At 34.2% G+C, this 26,648-nt stretch overlaps 1 protein-coding gene across 2 annotated transcripts in view; it reads left to right on the top strand.

Annotated features, from left to right (window-relative positions):
• The window catches only part of Sf3b1 (splicing factor 3b subunit 1), a 329,390-nt gene extending 303,602 nt beyond the window's left edge, over nucleotides 1–25,788 (top strand). For both annotated transcript variants that reach the window (XM_090402705.1, XM_090402706.1), the window contains 3 exons: nucleotides 7,549–7,781; nucleotides 21,165–21,381; nucleotides 25,279–25,788. In XM_090402705.1, coding sequence (XP_090258831.1) covers nucleotides 7,549–7,781; nucleotides 21,165–21,381; nucleotides 25,279–25,437 — 609 coding nt within the window. In that variant the 3' untranslated portion in view covers nucleotides 25,438–25,788. The remainder of the gene's footprint in view (nucleotides 1–7,548; nucleotides 7,782–21,164; nucleotides 21,382–25,278) is intronic.
• Nucleotides 25,789–26,648: the final 860 nt, after the last annotated feature.

Here is a 26,648-nt window from a genome sequence, read left to right as displayed (position 1 = left end):
ACATTGATTGGGTATAAGAGAAATCTCTTGCTAATAATGAAGCATAATTTATTGAGTTCTTGGAAAGACAACTTTCTCAAGCAGTATGTAAAAGAAGGAATTCAAAGTCATAGAGTGCTAGATGTATTCATAGTATCAGAAAAGGTATGTTAAGAAGTTGGTGATAGTGATCATGCCATACTTTCCTGGGAAGTGACTAATTATATTGATGTTCCCATTAGAACACATTACTTGCTGAACTACAAAGCTGGAAATTATTATCACCTTAGGGAAATAATATCTCTGGTCCCATGATATCAGTTTAGTAACTGATACCATTTAGTAATGGAAAAGATGTTAGGTCCATGGGAATCTTTGAAAAAAAAGTGCTTGAATGAAGCAATATCTGAATATATCCCTAGAGCATGAAGAATAAATAGGGTGAGAGTGAAATGGAGTGTGACTTTATTAAGCAAGAAATCCATAAGAAGAAGATTGTGTGGAAAGCTAAATCTGAGTATAAAAAGAAATTGGCAATTCAAAAGAATTTTTTCATTATGCCATAAAAAGAAAGTATGAATGTTGTAGAATAATTTTACTGAATGCAAATGGTACACTAGTATCAGATGCTATTGAGATTGTTCAATTAATGAATGCTCACTTTACTAAGATACATCAACCAGATGTACATAACATGGTGCACAGTGCTGCTACTACTTTGGATGAGGAGTTAAGGCATAAGAATTAGTTGAAGAGTTAAGGCATAACCTGGATAGGAATTTGGCAATAGGGACAGATAGAATATAAGCATGTATGCTAAAGGATAAATTCAACCAAATTGACTAGTCCTTTGACATTTGTATAACTGAATCTCAGTCCGGGAAACATACCACAGGAATTTGTTATACAAGGATGGTACAAAAACTGATGTGTCTAACTACTAGCCTATCACTATCTCTGGTGTGGTGACAAAGATTTTAGAAAAGTTGATAAGAACTCACATACAGAAATTGGTAGACAGACAAGCTATACTCTGCAAGGAACAGCATGGGCTTCCTAAAATGCGGTAATGTTTTAGCAATTTTCTCATATTTTATAACAACGAGTATGATCCATTTAGATAAAGCGAATGGATACACTGTGATACTGTTGGATTTTGCTAAGGCATTTGATAGGCTACCATATGAAAGGCTGTTTCATAAACTGGAGAATATGGGTTTGGAATATAAACTTTCCACTTGGATAAGGTTGAAAAACAGATATCAAAATATGGTATATGGTGTGTATGAATCTGCCAGATTTAAGGCAACCAGTGGCATATCCTTGGATCATTGTTGTTCAGTCTATACATTAATGACATTAGGAAGGGTCTAACAGGCAAAGTTCAATTGTTTGCAATTATGTAAAGATAAGTGGGAAAATCAGGGATGCTACTAATATCTAGCACTTGCAGAATAATTTGAATAGGCTGGAAATTTGGGCAAATGAAAATGCTGTCAGTTTAATGTTAGTAATTGTAAAGTTATGCGCTGTGTGATGAAATTACCAGCGAAATTTTATATTAGTCGGGTTATTCTATGAGAAACTTCATGAGGCTAGGGATCTTGGTGTAATGGTGGGTAGCAATTTCAAGTTTATAGGTTACATAACAAAAACTGCAAATACAATTCAGAGGATAATTGCAGTGTTTAAGCAAACTTTGACATATGAGGAGAAGAATATCATTTTGCCAGGTAAGACCACCTGGACTACTGTGTGGCCCTCTCTTGGGTTCCAAGGGGATAATGAAGCTGTGGAACGGGGGGGGGGATTATATCAGGATTATGGAATTTAAATTATGAGAGGAGATTGTGGGTGTGTGGACCGCAAACTCTGGTTAGCAGAAGAAAGAGAGGGTGATGTGATAGAGGTTTATAAACTTCTGAATGGATGTTATAGGATCCTGTCTGATGAAATTTTTCATTATATGAGAAATGGAGAGAGAGAGAGAGAGAGAGAACATGGGATGGGGGGGGGGGGAGACATCCATGAAAGTTAAGCTTGTTTGTGGTTAAGAAAGAGGTAAGAACTAGATTTTTCTCTCTATTTTTGCTGGTACAAAAATTAACAAAAATTGAACTGCATGAGGTAAGAGTACCTATACTTCGGTAAATTCAGAATATCTTACTTCAGAGTCAGGAGGAATAATGTGTACTACATGAGGTTGATGAGAAAGGATCTTCTGAAAAGAAGAAGAGAATCTTATATCTTCGGAAAAGGCCCTTAACAGAGAAACTGGCTATGAACATCTTGTTATTGAGTAAACAAAGTGTTTAGTCTAGTGGATATGATGAAGTATATGTTAAACAAATCAGCAATAGAATGAGTTAGAAAATGGGTGATCTCTTAAGTGTAAGATTATTTTAAAAGGCCTTGGATCCAATTAATTTTGTAGTTAGTTATGTAATTTTGTTTGAAGTGTATATATATTGTTTTTGTTTTATTAAATGTCATTTTGGTCTTAAGTCTGATTTTTGTTGTTAATAATTTTCTCTATAACAAATAATTGTTATAGAGAAAATCTCATAAAACTGAGGATAGATTGAATTAAAATTAATAATGTTAGCCTATCTAAACAAATAGCACAGTTGAACAAAGATTAAAAAATAAAAATCTCATCTCTAAACAAATGATGCAGTCGACTTACGGGATTGGTTGTGACTTAACTTTATTTTAGACTCCATAAGTAAATGACTCAAGTAAAATGGCTACAGGAGATAGTAATTCTAGTTGTGAATTTTCTTTAGTTAAAGATGAAGAATTTTTTAAGTTAGTTAATCCAACTTTAGTAATACCTTCTTTCTTAGGAGATGGTAGTGAAAGCATAGAAACATTTTTTAGATATGCAGAAGAAAAAAATTAGAGATTTAGGAAAATGGTCAGATTTTCATTTGTTAATTATACTTTGTAATAAATTATTGGGCAAAGCCAAAACATTCTTTTAAATGCAACATTTAAAAGTTTGCTAATATCAGAATTTTCAAGTGTAAGAGAATAAGGGCCTAACATTTGAAAAATTCATCAGTGCACCCAAGGTAACAGGGAGTCTATTTCAGAGTATTATCACAGACTTTGGAGCATTGCTCATAAATTTAATGTTTCATCTGAAGAGAGCTCCTCTTTGGAATGGTTGCTGTTTAATCAATTTAGGCATGGCCTTAAAGATAACTTGAAAGAAACAGCATACAAGAAAAAGGTTAAAAATCTTGAACAGTGTTTTCAACTTGTTAGGGAGAAGGAAGAGAGACTTAGAGATATATTTCATTCCACAAATAATAAACAGGTAAACTCTTTTCAGTATAATAACTCATTCTCCTAGCATTGTCGCCACAGATAAAGTGAGAGAAGGAAAGTTTCAAAAATTAAAAGGTGCTAAGAAAAAGAAACAGTCTAAGGAAATTTCTGTAAATCTAACAGAAAATGTTCCAGAATCTGAGTCCAAGGTTCAATTACATGATTTGGGGAAATTAGAGGAACTGAAAACATTTCTTAGTGAAGAAATAGAAAGACAACAGAGACCAATAGTAAAAGGACAGGAACTTCTGTTTCAGATGATATCTGATTTAACAATATCCAAAAATCCTACAGATAATCAATCTTTCTTTTTCAAATCTAATAGTATTGACAGGAATGGAATAAAACATCTCAAAGGAGATATGTTGTTCCAAAATGCTTTAGATGCAATGAACCTGGCCATTTTGCTAAAGACTGTTATGTTAGGGATAAATCTTGTTTTCATCATAAGAAATCTGAGAATATAGGAAAATCTGGAAATAATTATTATTCTAATATCATACTGGCAAGGACAGAAAAGTCAAACTACTCATTAGACATGGGTAAAGCTAAAGACAGCTCCAACCCTAAAAGAGAGTTTGATGTATCATTAGCTCCTTATGCTAATGGAGATAATCTTTGACAGTTCTACAAGGATTTATTGAAAATGTGCCTTGTGAAATCTTACTTGACACTGGTGCACATTTTTCACTCATTTCTTATAGTTTGTTCAACAAAATTAAATCTCTAATTCCAAATGACATTTCAGTTTTAAGTTATCCAAATAAATTAAAGAGCATATTTGAATCAGAGATTTCAGCTGATAAGCAACTAAATGCTTTTATTTCAATTCCTTGTTTTCCTTTGAAAGTTTGTCATCCATTAATAGTTCTTCCAGAATCCTCTAATCCAAATGTACAAGTAATATTTGGAATTGATTTTCTGAAACGTCATGCAATTTTGTTGATGGTACAGTGTCCTTGTGTGGACTAGAATGCCTTTTAGACAGGACATCAGGTGACGAAGGAAAATTAGAGCAGTCTCCTAAAGTTTTTAAATACCCTGATGATAATGAACAAGTGTTTAATATTGAGACTCTAAAGAATAAAGAACCTAGTTCACAAATTTGGGAAAAGGATAAGATGTCCAAGCTCAGAAAGATGATCCCATACTCAAAACTATTTATGAAGCAGTATTGAAGGGTGAAACTCAACTGGATACATTTTTAAACCTGGAAAACTAATATTTAGATAAAGATGAATTACTCTTATCTAGACAAATGGAAGAAGGAAGGTCGAAAGTGAAAATATTGGCAGCAATTCAAATGATTCCTTGGATTATGCACAGTTTCCATGATTCTGACTTGGCAGGACACCAAGGATTTTTTAGAACTTGGGAAAGAATAAAAGATCGTTACATCTGGAAAGGTATGAAGAGTGACATACTCACATATGTCAAATCATGCCATAAAGGCCAAATGAGATCCCCTTTCAGAGGAAAAGCTCCACTAGACCTTTTCAGGCTGTTGCTATTGATGTAATAGGTCCACTGCCAACTACTAAAAAAGGCAATAAGTATATTCCAATAGCCATAGATATGCTAACTAGATTTTCTGAAGCAGTGTCAATGAAGGATCAAACTGCAAAGACTATTGCAAGAAAGTTCTTGAATATGATAATTTGTAGATATGGAACTCCTCAGACCTTACTTTCTGATCAAGGAGCAAATTTTACATCTGAACTGAACTGTTATTACGATTATGTAAATTATTCAATGTTAAGAAGATTTTTATTACATCTTACCACCCACAGTGTAATGGTATATGTGAAAGGCTGAATAAAAATATAAAGCAAATACTTTCCAATCTGGCAAACACTAAAATGAATGATTGGGACACGTATCTTTCTCAAGCATTATTTGCATGTAGATCTGCTTTTCATTCTGCTATCAAAGAAAAACCATCTTTTGCTTTATGTGGCTTTCATCAAATCTTTCCTAATGAACTGGTTTAAGTCATTCCTAATACAGGATACAATGACATAAATGAGTATCTGGAAACAGTAGTAGATAAATTTTCTACTACTCATAGGTTAGTAGGTGAAATAAGTAAATTAAGTTCACTGAAAACTATACAGTATATTAATCGTTTCAGAAAGTATAAGTCATTTGCACCAGGAGATGTAGTATTGTTAGATGATAAATCTAGTATAAAAAGGGTTGGAAAATTAGATAGGAAAACTTCAGGTCCATATAGAATTCTAGACCAATTTTCTCCTGTGAATTTTAGGATTCAAGATGTCAAAAATTCTAGTAAAATTATAAGTGTACACTCTGATAGTCTAAAAAGGTACTTTTTAGGGAGTGGGAATTTAATTACATTAGGAGATAATATGAATAAAATATTGAAAGATGAGGGTAGTTTTCCTGATACTAATTGTGCATCTCATTCACAATCAGTTAGTAGGAAAGGGAATAGTTTTAAACCTCATATTTCAAATACACAGCAAGGGAAAAAATTAAGAAGTTTGGCTAAAACAAAACCTAATACAAGAAATTTTAAAAACCCCAGGGTACATAATTCAGATAATATACAATGTAAGAGTGATGATAATCAAACTGACTCTAAAATGGATGAAATAGTAGCAGAATATCATAGGTTAGTTAACCAGAGGAATGTGAGATTATCTCTAATTTAGTTAGTGAAGATAAGTACAGATGGCACACTGATGAGGTACTGTTATTTTCAGTACATCATGAGTGTGTAGTAACTTGTTCTTTTTAGTTATGCTACAGGTACCTTTAAAATATTGGACTTAAATAAATTGTGATGGACCTCAACAATTGTTTCATCACCCCTGCTTGCATCTAGATTTGTTAAATCATGTTTGTGTCACACATTGTCTCCTTGATATGGAGTTCCATCTCTTGTTAAAAATAAGAAATATACAACTTATTTCACTAAACTATCTTATTCTTTACAGAAACAATTTCATTTGTCTCAGTCAACTTTTTTTTTACTGTTGAAAATTTAAATTTCGTAATTTTGTTTCTGCTGTAAGTATATTGGATTAGTTTAACTAAAAACATATTTAATAATTTAATAAAAAAAAATGTTTCACATATTTATAATTATTTGTGTTTGAACGAAATATTATACCCTCTCCCAAATTGCCTTTTCCTGGGAGGAGGTATGTCAATGTTACTAGAATTTTAAAAGGGGTATATGAGTACCAAACATTTGTGAGATGCTCTATAAGCATAGTTATCAGTCTGTGAAGAAAAAAATGTATGCATTTTTTTAAGTAATACAAGGCCATTTATTATTTTATTAATTATACTATTTTCCATTACACTTTCACTTCTGCATAATGTCTTGAATCACCTTATGGGGGAGGGAGGATCTTCTCTGCCATCATAAATGACTATTAAAAACATTCAGTATCATAAAAACTCTGGGAAGAAAAAAAAAACTTAGGTTCCCACATATAACTACATTAGTATGTATCTGAATTCTGATTGATGCCAGAATATTGTTGGATGGAGAGGGCCCTTATATATCACACATGATGGCAACTTAGAAAACATTTAGGTTAGAATCAGTATAAAGAAATGTTTCAGAATATTTATTTTGGAAAATAAATACTACTTTCTTAACTTTTTCAGTATTAATGGTCAAATTCTGCATATTCCATCATTGGGTAAGAAACATGCTAATTACCACTGTCTGCTGAGTATTTTAGGTTGCCATGTTGCAGTTAATTAGTTACCTTGTGGTATGACTGAGCACTCTATAAAGATAAATTGGGGCATTCATGTCCTTTCCTCTCATTGGTCAGATATTATTACAAAATCAGTGATAATTGACAAAACAAGTATTTGTAATCAACAGCATTCCCCATTACATGCAATGAGCAAGATAAATATACAAAAACTTATTTACAACATGAAAACAGAATCAGCATTATATAAGTAAAACCAGTAATTAAACTGAATCTCCTCTTCTGATTTGTTTTGACAACTAAAAATTCTCACTCTTCACAGACAAGTATATGAGCATTTTTTAATTCCTGTAAATGTGTATCTCTCTTTTTACTTTCTTTTGAAAATAATCCAGTTAAAATGTGTTAAATTTAATACTGATTATGTTCTTACTCCTGAAAATGTATTCATATTGAAATGTTTTAACTCTTAAAACACCTTCTTTCCCCTAGCTACACTTGGAATAAAATTTTTTCTTTAAATTTCATTTTTGTTTAGGTTCAAGAGCGGCAAAATCGTGTGTGTACTACAGTTGCAATAGCAATTGTTGCAGAAACGTGTTCACCTTTTACTGTATTACCAGCTTTAATGAATGAATACAGAGTTCCTGAACTGAATGTACAAAATGGAGTTCTGAAATCATTGTCTTTCCTTTTTGAATATATTGGTGAAATGGGGAAAGATTATATTTATGCTGTTACTCCTTTACTAGAAGATGCACTTATGGATAGGTAAGTATCTGAATGTGAATCTGTTTTTTCAAATTTTCACCTTTTTATTATGTCTAAGAAAAGTAATAGCTTAACATTTGAAGTTTGCCTAGGTAGAATTGATGATATAAGTATATTACGACAAAGCTGTTCCCATAGGGATTAAATTCTTAATAAAACAGTAATAAAAAAAAAAAATCATGAAAAATAATTTTCATGATTTTTAGTAGTAATTGTGACATTGACAACTGATAATAAAAGCAGTGACAGAACTGTACTAGAAAATTTTCAAGAGGAATGCAAAGAGGAGCACATATCAATACTTGAGATAGAAAAAACTGTCAAAGACGAATGTGGAGTAGATGATATTCGACGGGAATTGCTTAAGTAATGGTATGAAAGTTTTGCAGTGGCTATGCTGTATAATTCAGAGGGCCTGGTCAGACAGTTGAATTCCTGATGATCAAGTAGAGCTTTCATCATACCCATTTATAAAAAGGGAATAAAGCTGAATGTGAGAATTACAGAGGAATTTCTCTTCTTAATGTTCCAAGTAAGATTTATTCAAGCATACTTGAAAAGAAGTTGAGAAAGATTGTGGAAGAGAAACTTGGAGAAGAACAAACTGGGTTGGCCAAATAGAGGTTGTCAAGATCAGATTTTCACTTTAAGACAAATAGTTGAGAAATATCAATATGACAAGGATCTGTACTTAATTTTTGTAGATCTGGAAAAGGTATATGACAAGGTGCCCAGAGAAAAGCTTTTCAAAGCACTACAATTATACAGAGTCATTAGAACATTATACAAAGCAATACATAGTCTATATTTAAGTTGTCAATCAGCAGTTAGAATTGCATGAAGATGGTTTGTAAAATCAGAGACAAGGAGTAAGACAAGGATGCACATTATTTCCACTCTTATTCGTCATCTATATGGATCACATTATGAAAGAAAGTGGCATTAAACCTGATATCAGAATTGGAGATGTCAGACTTAGCTCTTTGCTTTATTCAGATGATGTTACAAACCTAAAAACATCTAGTGCATGTCACCAGGATTCTATTCTTTAACTAAATAGAATAACAGCTGTAACAGATTTGGCATGAAAATCATCAAGAAAAAGACAAAAACTGTGAAAATAAGCAGGAGCATAGAAAACTTCACCAGCATTCTCATTGAAGAACCTATAGAGCATGTAAAATATTTCAGCAATTTAGACTCAGTGAAGATGGCAGATTAAATCTGGAATAAGCAAAGCTGGTATAGTGGGTAGCCAACTGAATAAATTTATATGGAATAAGTGAGAAATTAGCCATAACACCAAAGCAGCAGTATACAAGACATTGTTCAAACCAGTTTTAAGTTATAGATCTGAGAGTTGGGTTAGAAATAAAGCACTTGGTCAACGACTAGACATCACAGATATGAGGGTTCTGAAAAAAATTAGGAGAGAGTGAACCGATGGTACAATCATATTAAAAATGAATATATTAGAAAAGAATCTGACATTATTAGCATTCAAGAATGTGTCAGCAGAGCTAACTTAAGGTGGTATTGCTACTTAAATATAATGGGTGAGGGAAGGTTAACAAAACAGGTATTTGATGCCAAGATGGCAGGAAACAGACTCAGAGGAAGATCAAAATCTAGGTGCATTGATTTGGAGGAAAATTGTTGATAGGAGATGGATAATAATGTAAACTTAATCATGTAGTTCTGTCATAGTAACCTGAACACCCTTTGAGGGTACATATCAGGAAATCGATAAATGTCATGAATATTATAGAGCAGTTCTGTGATAAAATCAATTGTTATGTTACACAGATAAGTAACATGGACACTAGCGATTGAAGGAAACTTATCTCTTATGGGTTGTGAAGATAGTATTGGTAAAGGAGAGAGGTCTCATGTTGAAAACACATGCACATCATACCGAACTAAGTGGAGAAATCCCAATTTTTAGGTTATTTATATAAATTACGTAATATGACCTCCTTAGCAACCAAGAAAATAGGTTTTCTATTTTGTTACAGGTAATACGTCAATATTAATACTAACAACTATTAATAATTAAAAAGCTATCCAGCACGTGAATATTGTTTTCACATTTGGGGTGGTGCTCCTAAGAGCTCCCAACAATCATTGACTCATTATTAAATGGATAAATGGACAAAATACAAAATCATTGACTCAGTTCAGAAGAAAGATTAAGTGGATCAATAAATCATTTCTTGGTTCATTGCAGTTTTCACACAGACATTGCTTCAACTGCTTGCATTTTCAATAGATACTGTCACAAACACTGTCCATCCATTGGAATCAGTAGTCCCTCTTTAAATCTGTTACGCTTGCAAGATTACATTTGGTGAATTAGTGCGAAATGTTTGGATATCAAGAAACAAATTCCAGCAGCACAACCTATTTCATAGTTTCTTTAGTTTATGTGCATGTTTTAAAAAAAATGCTACTTTACTAACCACCTCAATAGTACATGTTTTAACAGTATATTTTCACTGCATTCGATTTAAAAACTGAACCTGTAATTTTGAAATATTTATTAGTTCTAGATATTGATTTTTATTCATCCTCTCATTCATTTCAATCTGCATTTAAAAAAATAAAAAATACTGACTTCTAGAGATCATAGCCACCATTGATGAAACTTCAGTTTCCTTGTGTGAGGATTACATGTCATTTTTCTCTCTGATCAAAGTACTGTGATCAGTGGTCTATTTTAATAGGCTATTTTAATTCATACTAGGGGCTTCACGGTATTAACAACAGACAAAATTTATCTATTGAAACTTACTAATATTTTGCAGGTTTTCTAACCAGCATCTTCAGAGCATGAGACACTCAACTAAAGCATTGGAAACAATTCAAATGTAACTGAAACAAAACTCTCCTAACAGTGCACCCTCTCTGGGCCAGATAACTAGTTAATTTGGAGAATACTTTCTTTTAGGTTACACGGTGATTCGAGTACATTTTTGAAAATTATGGAGACAACCACCGTGTTTGAGTAAAACTTTAGTTTAATATAACTAAACTCTACATTCGACGTTTCGACCTTTATATCAAGGTCATCTTCTGTAGCATATGCACTATATACAGAGAACAAGCTACACTACAATCCATCTAGTTTGTTAATGTTACTGATTAACCGTTACAACAATGATTAACCGTTACAACAATTGTTTGGTCTGACCTCTAGTGAAATAAATAAATAAATTAATTAAATAAAATAAAATATACATCAATGCTAGAGTCCTATTATTAATATTATCTGTTTGGTTGTAGAATTACATTGGGCACATCAAAATTGTTGATGTGGTTGTGCCCAATGTAATTCTACAACCAACAGATAATATTAATAATAGGACTCTAGTGTTGATGTGTGTGTGTATATATACAGGGTGTTCGGGATAAATTTGACAGTTTCGTAAGGAAAAAGAAAATCTTCTTTGTATCTATTAAATTTAATGAATTGACAAAAAAACATTACAGGCAGAGTTAATTACAATACTATCAACAAGATTTACTCAAAATAACCACCATTAGCATCGATCACAGCTTCAATTCTGCTTTGGAACCTCGAACAAGCTGATGCTACAGTCTCCCTTGGAAGGGCCGCAAAAACTGTTTTAATTTTATCCATTAACTGGGCTTTTGTATTACTGGAAGTGCGATTGGTGTCTTTTTCAACTGCGCCCCATACAAAATAATCCATGGGGTTAAGGTCTGGGGAGTTTGGAGGCCAAACATTTGGACTGGTGAAGTCGTAGAAATTTTCAGACAACCATTTTTGACTTTTCCCAGAGGTGTGGCAAGGGGACGAATCCTGCTGCCATACATACGGCCTACCATTGGCTACCCTTGTTATCCAGGGCTTGACTACAGTTAGCAACTCCACGAACAAAGCCCGAATTCCAATGCCAGGGTTCTTCAACACCTGTTCCTGCAGATTTGCGAGGAATTCTGCTGTACGAACGCAATCAGATCGTCTGCTAGGGATCTTTCTTCTTGCTACATCCTCGTAGTCACCATTGCAAGTCTCTAGTTCATGCCTGATTGTTTTTACTGTATTCAGGGAGCATTGGGCAGCAGTCGTAATATCCTTATTTTGATGGCGGGCACGAATCATCATGATACAAGTTATTCTCTTCCATGATTCAGGTGGGTTCCAGCTATCCATCCTTTCTGACATCTTGTATATGAATGAAGAAGGGTCCAAACTTTTAAATGAAGAGAAGTGTGTGTTAATACATGTAACTTACGGAAAAATATAATTAATTATAAATATGTCAAATTTATCCCGAACACCCTGTGTATATATATATAATATATATAAATATATATATATATATATATATATATATATTTTTTTTTTTTTTTTTTTTTTTTTTTTTTTTTTTTTTTTCCCACTAAAGGTCAGGCCAACAATTGTTGTAACAGTTTGTCAATAACTTTAACAAACCAGATAGATTGTAGTGTAGCTTGTTCTTTGTATATAGTGCATATGCTACAGAAGATGACCTTGATATAAAGGTCGAAACGTCGAATGTAGAGTTTAGTTATATTAAACTAAAGTTTTATCAAACACAGTAGTTGTCTCCATAATTGCTTTGGAGAAGTCCAATTACCTGATATTAAAATGACTGTCTCCTATATGGCAAATAATGCAACCATATTTGTTGAAATTGGAGGAGTGCTTCATGTAGCAAAATCACTTTGGGCACATGTTGGCAACATTATCTTAATGTTGGACTATCAGTTTTTTTGTTTGTTTTTTTTCCTTCTGATATTTAATTTAAATTTAAAATGAGAGATAGTTACATTTATGTGTTTTGCATCTTTATAAAAAATAAAATTTTGTAACATTTTGGTTTCAAAATTTATGTCAAATGTATATGCTATTTTCTCAGGATATTATGACCATTCTAGCAATAAGCTTCCTGTAGCTGACAAAACTACCATTGTAAAGCAAACCATGAAATCTTTAGATATGTTGCAGGAATTATGTTATATATCTTGAGCCATGTCACCCTAGTGATGCTCTTTGGTATTTAAATCCAACAAGTTTGGCATCCATGATAACACCTGGAAAAGTTGCTGTTATGTTCACTATGGCTTGGCATGCCTGTGCCATCCGAGAAGACAGCTAATGTGAAGGGGTTTACCTGATTAGCCATAATGGACAGATACTTTGTGGCATTCAAAGCATGGTCTGAGTATCAGGGCTTCAAGAAGTTTCAGGAAAACATCCCCTGTAGCATAATGATGTGGCCTCCTACCTCTTTCTACTGAACCATAACATTGGTTGATTCCTCTCCCAAGGTTTTCACCTGACTCTCCACATGGCTGAAAATAAGACTCATCAGAAAAGGAAACATTTTTACAGTCTTCATTGGACCAGTGACTTGACTAAGTTTCAAACTGTAGATGTAGCTGTGGATGATTAGGCATGGGTATGATTGGGTGTGTGTCTCTTTGGAAGTCATATGGAAAAAGGTATGTTGGATTGTGGTCTGGGAAACAGCCATCAGTGGCCCACTAACTGCCACTGTGATCCTTCCACTCTCTTGAAATACAAGTCCAGTTGTATTTCAAGGTCAGAAGGACCCTAGGACTTTGTTCATATCAGTAACAACAACCCACAGCACAGTTCATGATGTGGGTCATTGGGATCTCATGCGAAGTCAGGGGTCTGGTCTGGCCAGTCCATTTCTGGAACATTATTGCCCACAAACCATTCCCTCACAGACCTTGCTTTATAGCAGGTAGCATTGTCATGCTGATACAGACAATAGTCATAACCCCTGTGCTGTAATGCCACAGTGTACCAAATTTCACTGTTGGCACTACACATGCTTGCAGGAATCGTTCTCCAGGCATTCATCAGACTGCCACATGGTAAAGTGTGATTCATCACTCCAAATCACATTTCCAGTTGTCCACGGGCTAGTGGCATCGCTCTTTGCATAACTGCAGGTGGCACTTATTGTTCACGGGAGAAATGTTTGGTTTATGGACAGCTGCTCGACCATGGAACCCCATTCCTCTTAACTCTCGACACACAGTCATGGTATTGACTGGACAGTTAGTAGCACTGTGGAACTCCCGGGTGATTGTTTCACTCGATGTCTGGTAATTTCCACAAACCACATTCTTCAATGCTCACGGTCCCTGTCTGTCATTAAACACAGCCTACTCGACCATGGTTTTGTTGTGGTTGTGCTTTCACGTTTCCACTTCACAATTACATCACCAACTGTTGACTTAGGCAACTTGAGGAGGGTTGAAATGTCTCTGACAGATTTCTTACTGATGTGGCAATCAATGACTAGTCCACATTCAAAGTCACTGAGCTCTCTTGACAATAGCATTGTCATGCTGATACAGACAATAGTCATCACTCCTGTACTGTAATGCCACAATGCACCAAATTTCACTGTTGGCACTACACATTCTTGCAGGAATCGTTCTCCAGGCATTCGTCACACCCAGACCCTCCCATCAGACTGCCACAACATAAAGTATGATTCATCACTCCAAATCACGTTTCCAGTTGTCCAGTGGCATCGCTCTTTGCACAACTGCAGGTGGCATTCTGCTCGTACTTCTTATCACTAAACAACACACAACTCCATACTTCCTTTTATTCCAGTAAGTGGGGTCGTAGTGACATCTAGACTTCAGTTTATGAATTACATAGGGTGTCCGGATACTTTTGATCAGATAGTGTATTCATATTTTTAATATAAGTAGTAGTTATTTTATTTAATAGTTTTTGTTGTGATATACATGCTGAACATATAACTCATGTTCACCACATGTCACAACATTCCCACAATTTGTTGTAACAAATGGTTGTCGATTGTCAACGATGCTTTTGTTGATATAATGTAATTTAAACATCCAGTGAAGGAGACTGAGTAGGCTTCAGAAATCCATATACAGTGATTCATCTTGTATACAAAGATGCCTGCATGAGCATAGATAAAATATCATAAAGATAGAAATGACAGCAACTAAGAAGTTACTGACAAAAATCAAGAATAAATTTCACATGCATGTTGAAAAAGACTGCAAATGATGGCACAAGAAATCACAGTATACTTAACATAGAGTATACTGAACATGTAACTCATGTTCACCACATATGTTACGTTCCCACAATTTGTTGTGACAAATGGTTGTCAATTGTCAACGATGCTTTTGTTGATATAATGTTTAAACATCCAGTGAAGGAGACTGAGTAGGCTTCAGAAATCTGTATACAGTGATTCATCTTGTATACAAAGATGCCTGCATGAGCATAGATAAAATATCATAAAGATAGAAATGATAGCAACTAAGAAGTTACTGACAAAAATCAAGAATAAATTTCACATGCATGTTGAAAAAGACTGGCAAATGATGGCACAAGAAATCACAGTATACTTAACGTAGAGTGCCATGCTGTGCATGAGATAACAACTTTGAGTTGTAAAGTTTGTTACTGTTCTTTACTTGCTAAGAGATGAACACAATAGGATGTAAGCTAATGTGTTATTGAAGTTGCTTGAACACCGTGCATTGTTAAGAGCACTACTTTCTTGAACATTGTCATTGGTGGTGAAAGGCTGGGAAAAAACACAAATTAAATATAGAATATTAATGCTTAATACAAAATAAAAATATTAAAAATACTATCTTTTTCTGAAAAGGCAAACATGCCCTGCAAAAGCAAATTTTATTTCACAAAGCAGATTTAAATACTACTTGTCTAATGTTTGCAGTTACAGAGAGGGAACATTTGTGGTTAAAATATTCTTTAGTTCATACGGTCCTATAATAAAACTATTTCATATCTAAACTGATGCATTGATCATACATATTGTTTAATGACAAGAATGCAAAAGGTAAAAGAAGCAAATACTTCACCAAATATTTTGCTTTAATTGCTAAGGCATTTTCAAGGTTACGGTGATCACAAAATGATTGCATATGGACTCGAAATAGAGTTAAATAAGAAGCACAAAATATTCATGTATCCTGTTGTACTGACTACACTTTCTAGAGTAGAGTGGAGGTTTTGTTCTTTTTGGAAGAGAATGATTCACATTCTTGGCAGATTTTTGTAACCAACTTTATTTAAATTAGGAATATTCTGTACAGTATACATGTTGATTCCCACAACAGTCTTTTGCTTCTGAATGATGTCAAGCACATAGTCTGCTAGTCCACATTTTTCCATATCGATGCATAAATATGTTCTTTAGGCTCAGTTTTGCTTAGCTGACTATCCAAGATGGACATGTCAAAGTAGTGTCTTATTACTGTATTCCACACTAAGTAGTACTATTTCCAGTTTTCTGTAAAAGTTCACCATGCCCAAAAGGAAAAGTGATATTAACAGTGAAATTCATAAGAAGAAACATAAAGCTATTACTTTGGATATGAAACTTGATGTTTTGAAATGGTTTGATAATAGTCAGAGCAAGGCAAGCGTCGGCATGGCACTAAGCCTCGAGTCTATGGTATGACTAATTCTGTCCAAATATAAGGAATACATAGAACAAGGTAAAGTTTCAACATCATTCAGTATGCTGTGCACTAGGAACAGAAGTCCTATTTTGGTTGAAATGGAGAATCTTTTAATAACTTGGCTGGGAGATAGCAGTCAAAAATGAATTCCAATTGGTACCAACAACATAATAGTACAAGCACTTAGCCTGTTTTCATCGCTAAAAGAAAACAAATTCAAATGGAATATCACAATATTTTCTGTCAGCAGAGGGTGGTTTGAAAAGTTGAAAGCTCAAAGCGCAATGCATAATGTCGAGTTAACAGGGGAAACAGCAATTGTCAGGAAAAATGCTGCTACAAATGTTTAACTTTTTTAATGAAACCATTAAAATCTTTTCTTTTTTTTTTTGGAAGAAAATGCCATCTAGAACTTTCTTAGCTAAAATGAAGAATCACAACCACTTAACTCTTTTGTTGGGAGGAAGCACTGAAGGTGATTTCAAATTAAAACCTATGCTTTTTTACCATTCACTAAATCTTAGGGCTTTAAGAGGTTGCAAAAAAGCATCGTTTCCTATAAATTGGTGGGCAAATTTTGAAAGGTCATGGATCAAGCTTTGTTTGAAGACTGGTTCAAGAGTTATTTTTGTCCAGCAGTGGAAAACTATTGCAAGCAAAAGAATCTTACATTTAAAGCCCTCTTCTTGGCAGTGCTCCTGGCCATTCTGCTATGTTTGAAAATGTAAAAGTTGTATTTTTACTTCCGAACACTACACCTTTGCTACGGCCAGTGGACCTGGGTATAATTTCAACTTTCAAGGCCTATTATCTACAAAGAACTTTTGTGCAAACTACAACTAGGGACTGAATTTTGGAAGAATTTTAATATTAGGCACTATTAAAAATATTTGAGTCATGGCAAGAAGTTATGGTTAGTACTTCTGCTTTACTGCACAAATGACTTGCTGCTTCAAAAATCAAGTTGACAATCTTATTCAAGAAATTAGTGTCATTGGAGGATCTTGGCTTTGAAGATGTTGATTCCCTATGAGAATGACTGGATTCGCATTCACACCACTCACTGACACAGATCTTATAGAATTGGAGCAACAGCGTGTCCACAGTTAGAAAGAAAAAATTGTTACTTAAAGAGAGGAGTGTGTCTGAAAGGAAATTTTGTTAAAAGAACTCAAGCAAATGCTTTGAAATTTTAACAAAGGCTCATGGTTAAGTTATTGGAAAAATACAAAATTATTAGGTAAAATTGACATTTTTCTAAGTATAATCTCCTTAGAAAGATATGTAAAAACGAACATGATAAGTTACATAGTAACATATTGTGAGAGATTTTACAACTATATTATCATCCTTGGTCAACAAAATCTCACTAATGCATATAAATTTCGGCCAAGTCCTGCTAACTAAAACTCCTTACCCTTATTTCGAATACTTTTGCTATTAGTATACATAAACTGCAATATCCCCTTGCTGAGCCCAATAAAGTTAAGGACCTAGGACATCATGTGACCACTCTCCCACTTACTAAACCCCATCTTACCTGCAATTCCCCCCCCCCCCCCCAAAAAAAAAAAAAAAACATTCTAGTTTCTATAATTTTGTGCTTCTGAACCCTCACTGAACAACATTTTCTCAACACCCTGACCCAAATCCATTCAAATACAAGCCATCCACCTTATATAAATCATCCCTTCCATCAAACTCACTCCAAAAACCCACACATTGTACTCTATTTCTGGGCCAGATTCACTATAGTAATGGTCTAAAATGAGTTGTCCATGTACCTACCAGATCAGATAATTCTTGCTATTCTGCCAGCACCTTGGACCTTTTCTTAACATTTCTCTTTCCAGATGTATTATAGATATCAAATGTCCTCATATAACTCCAACCATAACCCCTCATCCAATCTTGATTATTATGGAATTTCCTTTACTCATCTATTTCTCAGTCTTGTCTTCTTTGACATTACATTGGTGTCAAATATGATAAGTTCTTTGACTTTTACTGCTTCTTTCCATTATTTGATTATTGTTATCCTTTTCCACACAATCTCCAGTCGAAAACCGAAATAATTTTTGCTGGAATGAAGGTCCTCATTCCCTAAATATACTATAGAAATACTGAAAATGTGTATTATATGAACTATATGGTAATATTTATGTCCATTCAGTATTTTAGTCAAGTATAAAAACGGATTTTTTTTTTTTTTTCCCCTTGCAATTCTAATTTTATGTGAAATGCTATCTCCGAGAAAGTTATTCATTCTGCAGAAGTTCACTTATCCCATATCATTGTTTCTGATGCAAAATTGAATTATAGTGAGCTTTGATATAACTTCATTTCTCATCCTATTATACATGGTCTTGGCATAAATACTGTTGCAACTTCCTCATATCCCCGTGCTGCCACAGAATTGCACAAAGCCTGTTCTGTTAGTTGCACTGTGCGCAGCTAACAATTGCATGTTTATCAGTAGGGAGAGAGATGCCCTGGATGGTCATGCAGCACATGCCTTAGCACTCAGGATTCAGAGAGGTCATCATCCAGAAGTCAGTGATGTTTTGATGATGGGGGAGCGTATCAGAGGGTAACTAAGTTGCATTCATGCGAAAAAGGGGTCAAAATCTCTGCCAAAGTGTATTAAGACATTGTGCTGGAACCTGCAGTATGGCCTCTGAAAAACACTTATTTCACAGTAGGCAGTGGAACCCTCCGACAGGACTCAGCCCCTGTATACAAGGTGAAGATCACACAACACTGGTTGGAGGCAAATGTGTCTGACACATATCACCATCTGATTGGCCATTTGGAAGTCCCAATCTGAATCCATTGGACTTTAAATTATGGTCAGAGCTTGAGAGAGAGAGAGAGAGTAGCCTGCAAAAAACATCACCCCAGCATCATCAGCCTGAAAGTGGATTGGGAGCAAGCAGCATGACGCTTCTCTTTCAATTACCGACACATGGCGGCTGACCCAGGTAAGAGAATGTGAAAACTCTAAGAAAAACGACATTTCTCTTTCGATTACCAACAACTGACCTCACGTGGTGGTGGTGGTGGAGGACCCAGGTAAAAGAAGGTTCAGAACCCCAAGACAAAGTGTGCATGTCACCATCGATGTGTGGTCTCACAAACTTCAGGCATGTGTGAAGGCAAAAGTGGATACATTTTGAACATTTGAAATCCTTAGCCCATCCGCAGTATTAATGCTATAAGTTTCCAGCCTTTTGTGGGTGTAAGTCACCTAAAAGGGGGGAAAAAAGATATCAGTAGCCAATGGCCATCCTGCATTAGTTATTTTAAATGTCAATATCTATTTAAAGAACCTTGAAAAGTTTTCCTGTATCTGTCTAATTTGTGTGATGATCAGCAGTCATCTGAAACAGAAATATAGTACTTTTAAAAAAAAACTATTATTGTTTATCAGTGAGCCTTGTATATCCCAATTAATCCATTACACATCATTTGCATCTGATTAAGTAATTTAGAGTAAATTACATGACATTCTACTCTACTGCATCCCACCCCGGTTCTTTGTGCTGAAGGGTTTGTAATATTTAAATAATATAATGAGAAGTTCACTGTTCTGATAATAGATAAAACTACAAATAATGGGCATCCGAACAACCAATTCTCATTTATTCCAGTTTTGCAGTTTATCCTATCAGGTGATAAGTTAAACTGCAATATAATATACATATTTTAATGGCACTTATGGCACAGATGAATAATGAGATACATATAATTGCACAAGAAAATGTTTATTGATGATAATTATCTTAAAATACATAAGATATTTCATTCTGAAAATAACAAAATCATCAGTTTAACAATGCAAATTAAATAGGTAGAACATACAGTATTAGATTTCACCTTCATGGCATATGCTGCCAGCTAGAGATGAGCATCTAACATACAGAGACAAAAACGGATGATATAATGTTGTTAAAAATAAACTCATTATTTACAGTTGCTGAGAATAAGATTTTACCAAACTTTTAGTGTGGATGTACAATCATTTTGATTTTAGTTTGGTCCTTGCAACAGGTTTCAGAGCCCTCTTTGGCCAAAAGAGTCTGTAATCTATTTCAGCTTTATGCAAAGCAAGGCCAGACTCATTCGATTTCCAGCCACAGATGTAATATTGATCTTCCTGAGGTCTCTTCTAAGTGTAATAGCCAATTTGTCCCAGAGTGTGTGAGTGTATTTGAAAGTGATACAAGCAAAAGTTTATATTAAATCTTCCAGGGATTTTAATCCTTTTAATTGCATGACATTATTTTAATGGAATCCATTTTTTATTGAAAATAGGGGGGGATAGAACAGATGAAGTGAACTCTGTTGAGAAGAAATTTGACAGTGCTTGTTTTTAGTGATGGATGATGCACAAAATCATGCCGAATACATCTACCTGCATGATTATGGGTTTATATTCACTCTTACTTAGCGCGTTAGCTTTTATCAATTTATTTTAAAGTTCTTACATGTATATTTTTCCTTTTATTCTTTTGAAGATGTAGATGTTTGCTTAATCCTAAAGCATTCATTAATTGCCATATGTGTTTTCCCCTGACAGCCTAGCAATCATATAGTTATAAACTCTAAGGCAAATTAGTAGCTTAAACAGTATGTTTAGCATAAATTATAATGCTTTTGTAAATGCTGTCTTGAACAAACTCAGATTAATTAACTTTACAATGGACAAAATAATAATAACCAAAGAAGCTCTATAGATATCATTATTTGTTTGTCATACGTATTTTGTAACCTGTTATGCATTTCATGCATGCGCCTTATATATTAATATAAATCAAATGTCTTTGATGTCTAATCATCAGTCATTGACAATTTCTTTCATTTTATCCATAGGGACCTAGTTCACAGGCAAACAGCTTGTGCAGCAATTCAGCATATGTCTTTAGGAGTGTATGGATTTGGATGTGAAGATGCTTTGGTACACCTCCTCAATTATGTCTGGCCAAATATCTTTGAAACATCCCCTCACTTAGTACAAGCATTTATGGGTTCTGTAGAAGGATTAAGAGTAGCCCTGGGACCTATCAAAATCTTACAGTATTCTTTTCAGGTAATAAATATATTTCAAAGTATTTGTTTATATGCATTTATTACAGCTAACTGCGGCACTTAAAGGTAGTTCTGGTTAAACATTTGTCTCTTTTATTATTAGATATTTTTAAATAGAATTTGTGAAAAATTGAAAGCTTCTCACATTTACATAAGATATTGAATTATTAATTGGGCATGTATAGCCTTTCTGGAAGTAGTATGCATCTGTAGTGCTAGACCACCTGAAGAAAGACTGATCTAAGTTCAATTGCAGTTAATGACTAGAAGAACTCTTTGTTGAACTGTAAATTACATGCCAAGAAATTATAATCTTGGTTTTATCCTTTATCCAAGTTTAAGCAAACAAAGTATACAAGTAGCCCAGTCGTGAAGTCACTTCATGACTTGGCTACTTGTATATGGAGGCTAATGACTTCGCATCAATTTCCTTAACATACCATAATGTAATGCACATGTCCTTATGGATATGTATAATAATATGGTTAGTCTTCTGGCTAACTGGTTTCTGGCGACTGGCAATCATTCTCAGCTTCATTGATTCAAGATTTTTTTTTCTTTTCTTTTCTTTTTTTTTTCATGTTGAAGTATATTGCGTAATAGTTTTAAGGTAGAACTTCTAATTGCACCAGTTTTATGAATTATTAAAGAATATTCTCTTGCCCTTTCCCCACCCTCCATGAAATAAAAAAATTACATCAACTGAAATCCTGTATGATTCTTTCAGAAGTTTTTAACTCTTAAACATATCACCCCCTCTTTCTCCTGTTTGTTAATGTCTGCAGCCTACAAATTCTCATCTGTCTTCATAATCAGTATTCCAAAATCCTGATATCATTTTTAGCACTATCCTTTGCATTCTCTCCACTGTATCAGAATCACAACAGAAACCAGTAGACCAGACCTGTACACAATAGTCCAAGTGAGCTCTTATCAAGGCCTTGTAAAGAAGCAAAATGACATCCTTGTCTTTCCATATCGAAGTTCATTTCAGCATTGCAGTTAACTTTTGAGTTGTATTTGCAATCTTTGCTCCATGGCCCCTGAATTTCAACTTCCTCTCTGCTAAACTCCAAGATCACTAGCCTGATCAGTTTCTAATCGCATCAGAGTGCATGACTTTAAATTTACTGACATCTGTTTTTCCATTCCCACAATTCCACCCTATTCAATTCATTCTAGAATTACTGCATATCAGCCACATTCCTGATTACCCCCACCCATCTTTGCATCATCAGCAAATATCTGTATGTTGCTTGTCAAATCCCTCCGAATGTCATTAATGTACAGATTGAATAACAGTGGACCAGGAATTGATCCTTGTGGTACACTGCTAGTTACCTTAAATTTTTCAGACTTACATCCCCCATATACCTCTTTTTGATATCTGTCAGTCAGCCATCCTCTTATCCATGCTAATATTTTATAATCCAAACTCATATTCTCCAGTTTATTCAACAGTTTTCCAAGCTGTATTCTGTCAAAAGCCTTAACAAAAGCTAAAAGTATCATGGTGTATCCATATCCCTTGTTTAGTTCAGTGGTAACATTATTATAGAGTGTGAGCAAGTTGCTAAAACATGACCTTCCCTTAAAAAACCCATGCTGTTCATTGCAAAGTAGAGATTCAATGTCAACCAATTCTGAATGCAAGCCCTAAACCAATTTTTCCAAAATCTTCACCACCTCTCCTGAAGTACTGATTGGTCGATAGTCAGATACATTAGTCTTTGCACCCTTGTGCAATGGGATTACTATACATTCTTTCCACTCCTGCAGAATCTTCCCTGTTCTCAGACTCAAATTATATAGCCTGGTCAAAGGAATAGCCAGTTCAGCTGATATCCCATCAGCACCTATTGCTGAATTCTTATTCGGTTTGTGCAACAGCTCTAATACCTCCTCTTCATACACTTGAGTTTCCCCATATAGTGTGAAGTGGTAGTGGTATGTTCAATGTTTCATATACCAGGTTGATAGCTTTTAGCAAAATGGCTGTCATTAGTTGGACAATCATTTCTGCATCAGTCATCTGCATTCATTAGAGTTATTCTTTCAAATTCTTTCTTTCTTTTACTCACAGTATAAGAAAGACAAGTGTTATACAGAAAGACTTAGCTTTCTGTATAACCACTTGTGACTCTTCTGGCCTGCTGCTTATAATTATCATAACTGACATCATCTTTATGCACATAATATTCCTTCCACGTCATCTTTTTTTTAATGAATCTCTTGCTTAATTAGATTACACATCTATTTCACTCCTACTGTATTTATTTCTTGAACTCTAGGCAGACATTCTGATATTGCATCATTTAAGTATTTTTTAAACAATTCCCATGCACTGTCCATATCATTCCCATCCAGCAACTGATACCATGCCACAGAATCCAGCATACTTCTCGGGTGGTCATAATTTCCTTCTTTTGTAGTTCAGCATGTAACCTTTTCTGAATGAAACATTCATTAACTTAGCTGCTTCCCAAGGGAGTCCCGCATGATCACTGTCACGAACTGCAGGCACAATAGTTACATCTTTAACAGTGAAATGTCCTCTGACACTATAATCAAATCAAACACTCTTTAACCACAAGTTCCTTCTGTCACATGCTGCTTAAGGAAGTTGTCTCACAACAGCCCAGTAAATTCAGTTTCATTCTTCTCATGCGATTTTATAGCTACCAAATCAACGGTCAGATAATTAAAGTCTCCTATTATGATTACTCTTTTCACACCCATCATACTTATTTAATTTATATATATTACACACTTCATGATTCCTTTCCCCACAAGTGTGGGACACCTGCTTTTTTGAGATCCGCTTGCCAGAGAATGACTAATTCAGAATCCCATATTTTTAACCCTGGAAGTTAAAAGCAAGGAATTCTAAACTAAATGGAACACGATTGCCTTGCCCCTTTTAGTAGCATTCATCTGCTTCATTTACTTTTCTTCTCCAAACTCTGAAAACCACTCTGACCTCTTGATCTTCCTCTCAATGAAGCTTGATACTATCTGCAGTCCAACTTTCCAGTGAGGACTTCCTAGGTAACCTTAACATCCACAGCTTCAATTGGCTGTCCTTTTCAAACGCCACCAACCAAACTTGTTGAGATGCAGATGTCCTTGCTATAACCATGACCTAATGCAAATCATACACCTACTGGCCCAAATTCCTGATAACCCTCTTCCTTCTCTCAATACTCTTGGTCTCTTTTTAACTAGTTCTCCTTCCAAATACACCATATAAGATCATTGTGAAAGACTCCTCCTCCTCCTCTCAGCACAACCTTCCTCCAGTCACTCTAAACCTTGTGTCCTCTGACACTACAAAGGTGCCAAGTTGGTTGACCTCTGGAATTTCTACTCTTTCTTTCTTCCATGGTCTGATTATTGTTTCCATCTCTTCTGATCCAAACGCCTGCTTTGAGAATGTCCAGAAATTATCCTCACTGCCATGAAACCACAATACATAGGTTCTCACCGATCACCTTTTCTGAGATTCGGCTGTTCCATACATCACTATGATACCTGTCATTCAGATACTCTTCTCCATTTCACAAGCTTATTTTGTATATGTGTATGTATCCCCTCGAGTTTGTATAATAGCTTTCCATGTGAAATCTTGTCAGATGTCTTAACAAAATCCATATTTTGATCATGGTATAGCCATTTCTCTTATCCATCTCTGCTGTCATTATGTTGTAAAATGTCAGCAAATTGTTAACATTGCAAGTTTTATATAGGCATTCTGAAATTAATACCAAAATCCTATTTTAACTTTCATCTTAAGAGTATTTTAAAAATTAATTTTTGAAGTATTTGTGTTTTAATTTCAAAATATTGAAAATTATCTTTTAAAATGAATATGGAATGAAAGCAAATGTTTATATTCTAGGGTCTTTTTCATCCTGCTCGTAAAGTACGAGATGTATACTGGAAAATATACAACACTCTTTACATTGGTGGCCAAGATTCTTTAGTTGGTGGTTACCCAAAGGTTCCCGATGATTCCAGAAATAGTTTCTCTCGGCACGAACTGGAATATGTTTTATAAAAAGACGAGGAAAATTTTGAATATGACCATGTTCTGTGTTAATTTCTGTACAAATAAGACTTTGGTAATACTTTATCGCACCACCAGGAATTCATCAAGTAGTTGTGAAATGTGTATTAGACCAGAACATTTGTGACATTTTAAATTTAAACTTTGCCATTAAAAACAAACAAAAAATTATTTATGTTCTCTGTTTCTAAAACAAATTATTAAATTCACGTGTCTCATGACAGAACTATAATGTTGTATTTTGTTTTTTCAAAATCATATCACCTCATCATCATTGTTTTTCTGTACACTTATATTTTACTTTAATAAAAAAAATGAAAATAAAAAAAATTAATTTTTTTATATTGAATGTTTTTTTTGCTGACTAATACTCTTACGAAATGAGAAGTAATGAATATTTTGTTTCACTCTAGGACGATTTTCTGATACATAAGTATCTAGCAACTTAGTTTGTTTCTGCATTTTAATCTTCTATAAAGTCATCCAGATACAAACAAAATTTTTGTTTGTATCTGTACACTTATTTGTTGACTTATTTGTAATACTTAGTTATTACAATTATTTGTAATGCTTGGTGAAGAAAACAGAATTCCACTCCTTGACAAGGATATCATGTATATAGTCCGGTAGAAGAAAGGGAAGCAAAATTTATGAAATTGCTGGAGGACAAAGATCTGATTTGCAAATTAGTTTGCTTATCTAATATTGCAAATAAAGTAAACTGAAAAAAAACAAAAATTCATGCTCTGAACAGTAAGCAGAAGGAAGCAATGGGCCCAACGTAAATACTGTTCAAAAAAAAAAAAAGTATGGTGCTGATCTGAGTGGTCCAAATATCCAGAAAAAAAGAAAATTCAGCTGTTCTTTCTGTATATCTGTTAATAGTTATGATTATCTGAGAAATTCAGATATTTCGGGATCATGCATGCAATTTTATTTCATTTATTTTTTTTTTTTTTAAGTGGCTCCTAAACTTCAAAAAATTATATTCAAACCTATAGTATATTTGTGTACCATGGATGAGCTAGGGATTTTTTTTTTTTTTTTTTTTTTCATTTTTATCATTTTTTAAATTTATTTTTATAAGTTCCAAGAAACCCTGCTCTAGAGACCAAAAAATTGAACTTTTTCAAACTACTTCAGGCCTCCAATAAGTAGGATGGTGGTCTCACATCAGTCAATGAAATTCATTTCACACCTGA

This window comes from Typopeltis vanoorti, chromosome 13, assembly GCF_054136105.1.
Source record: "Typopeltis vanoorti isolate ZY-2024b chromosome 13, IOZ_Tvanoo_1.0, whole genome shotgun sequence".
Lineage (NCBI taxonomy): Eukaryota > Metazoa > Arthropoda > Arachnida > Uropygi > Thelyphonidae > Typopeltis > Typopeltis vanoorti.
This window is presented reverse-complemented; position numbering and strand designations above follow the sequence as displayed.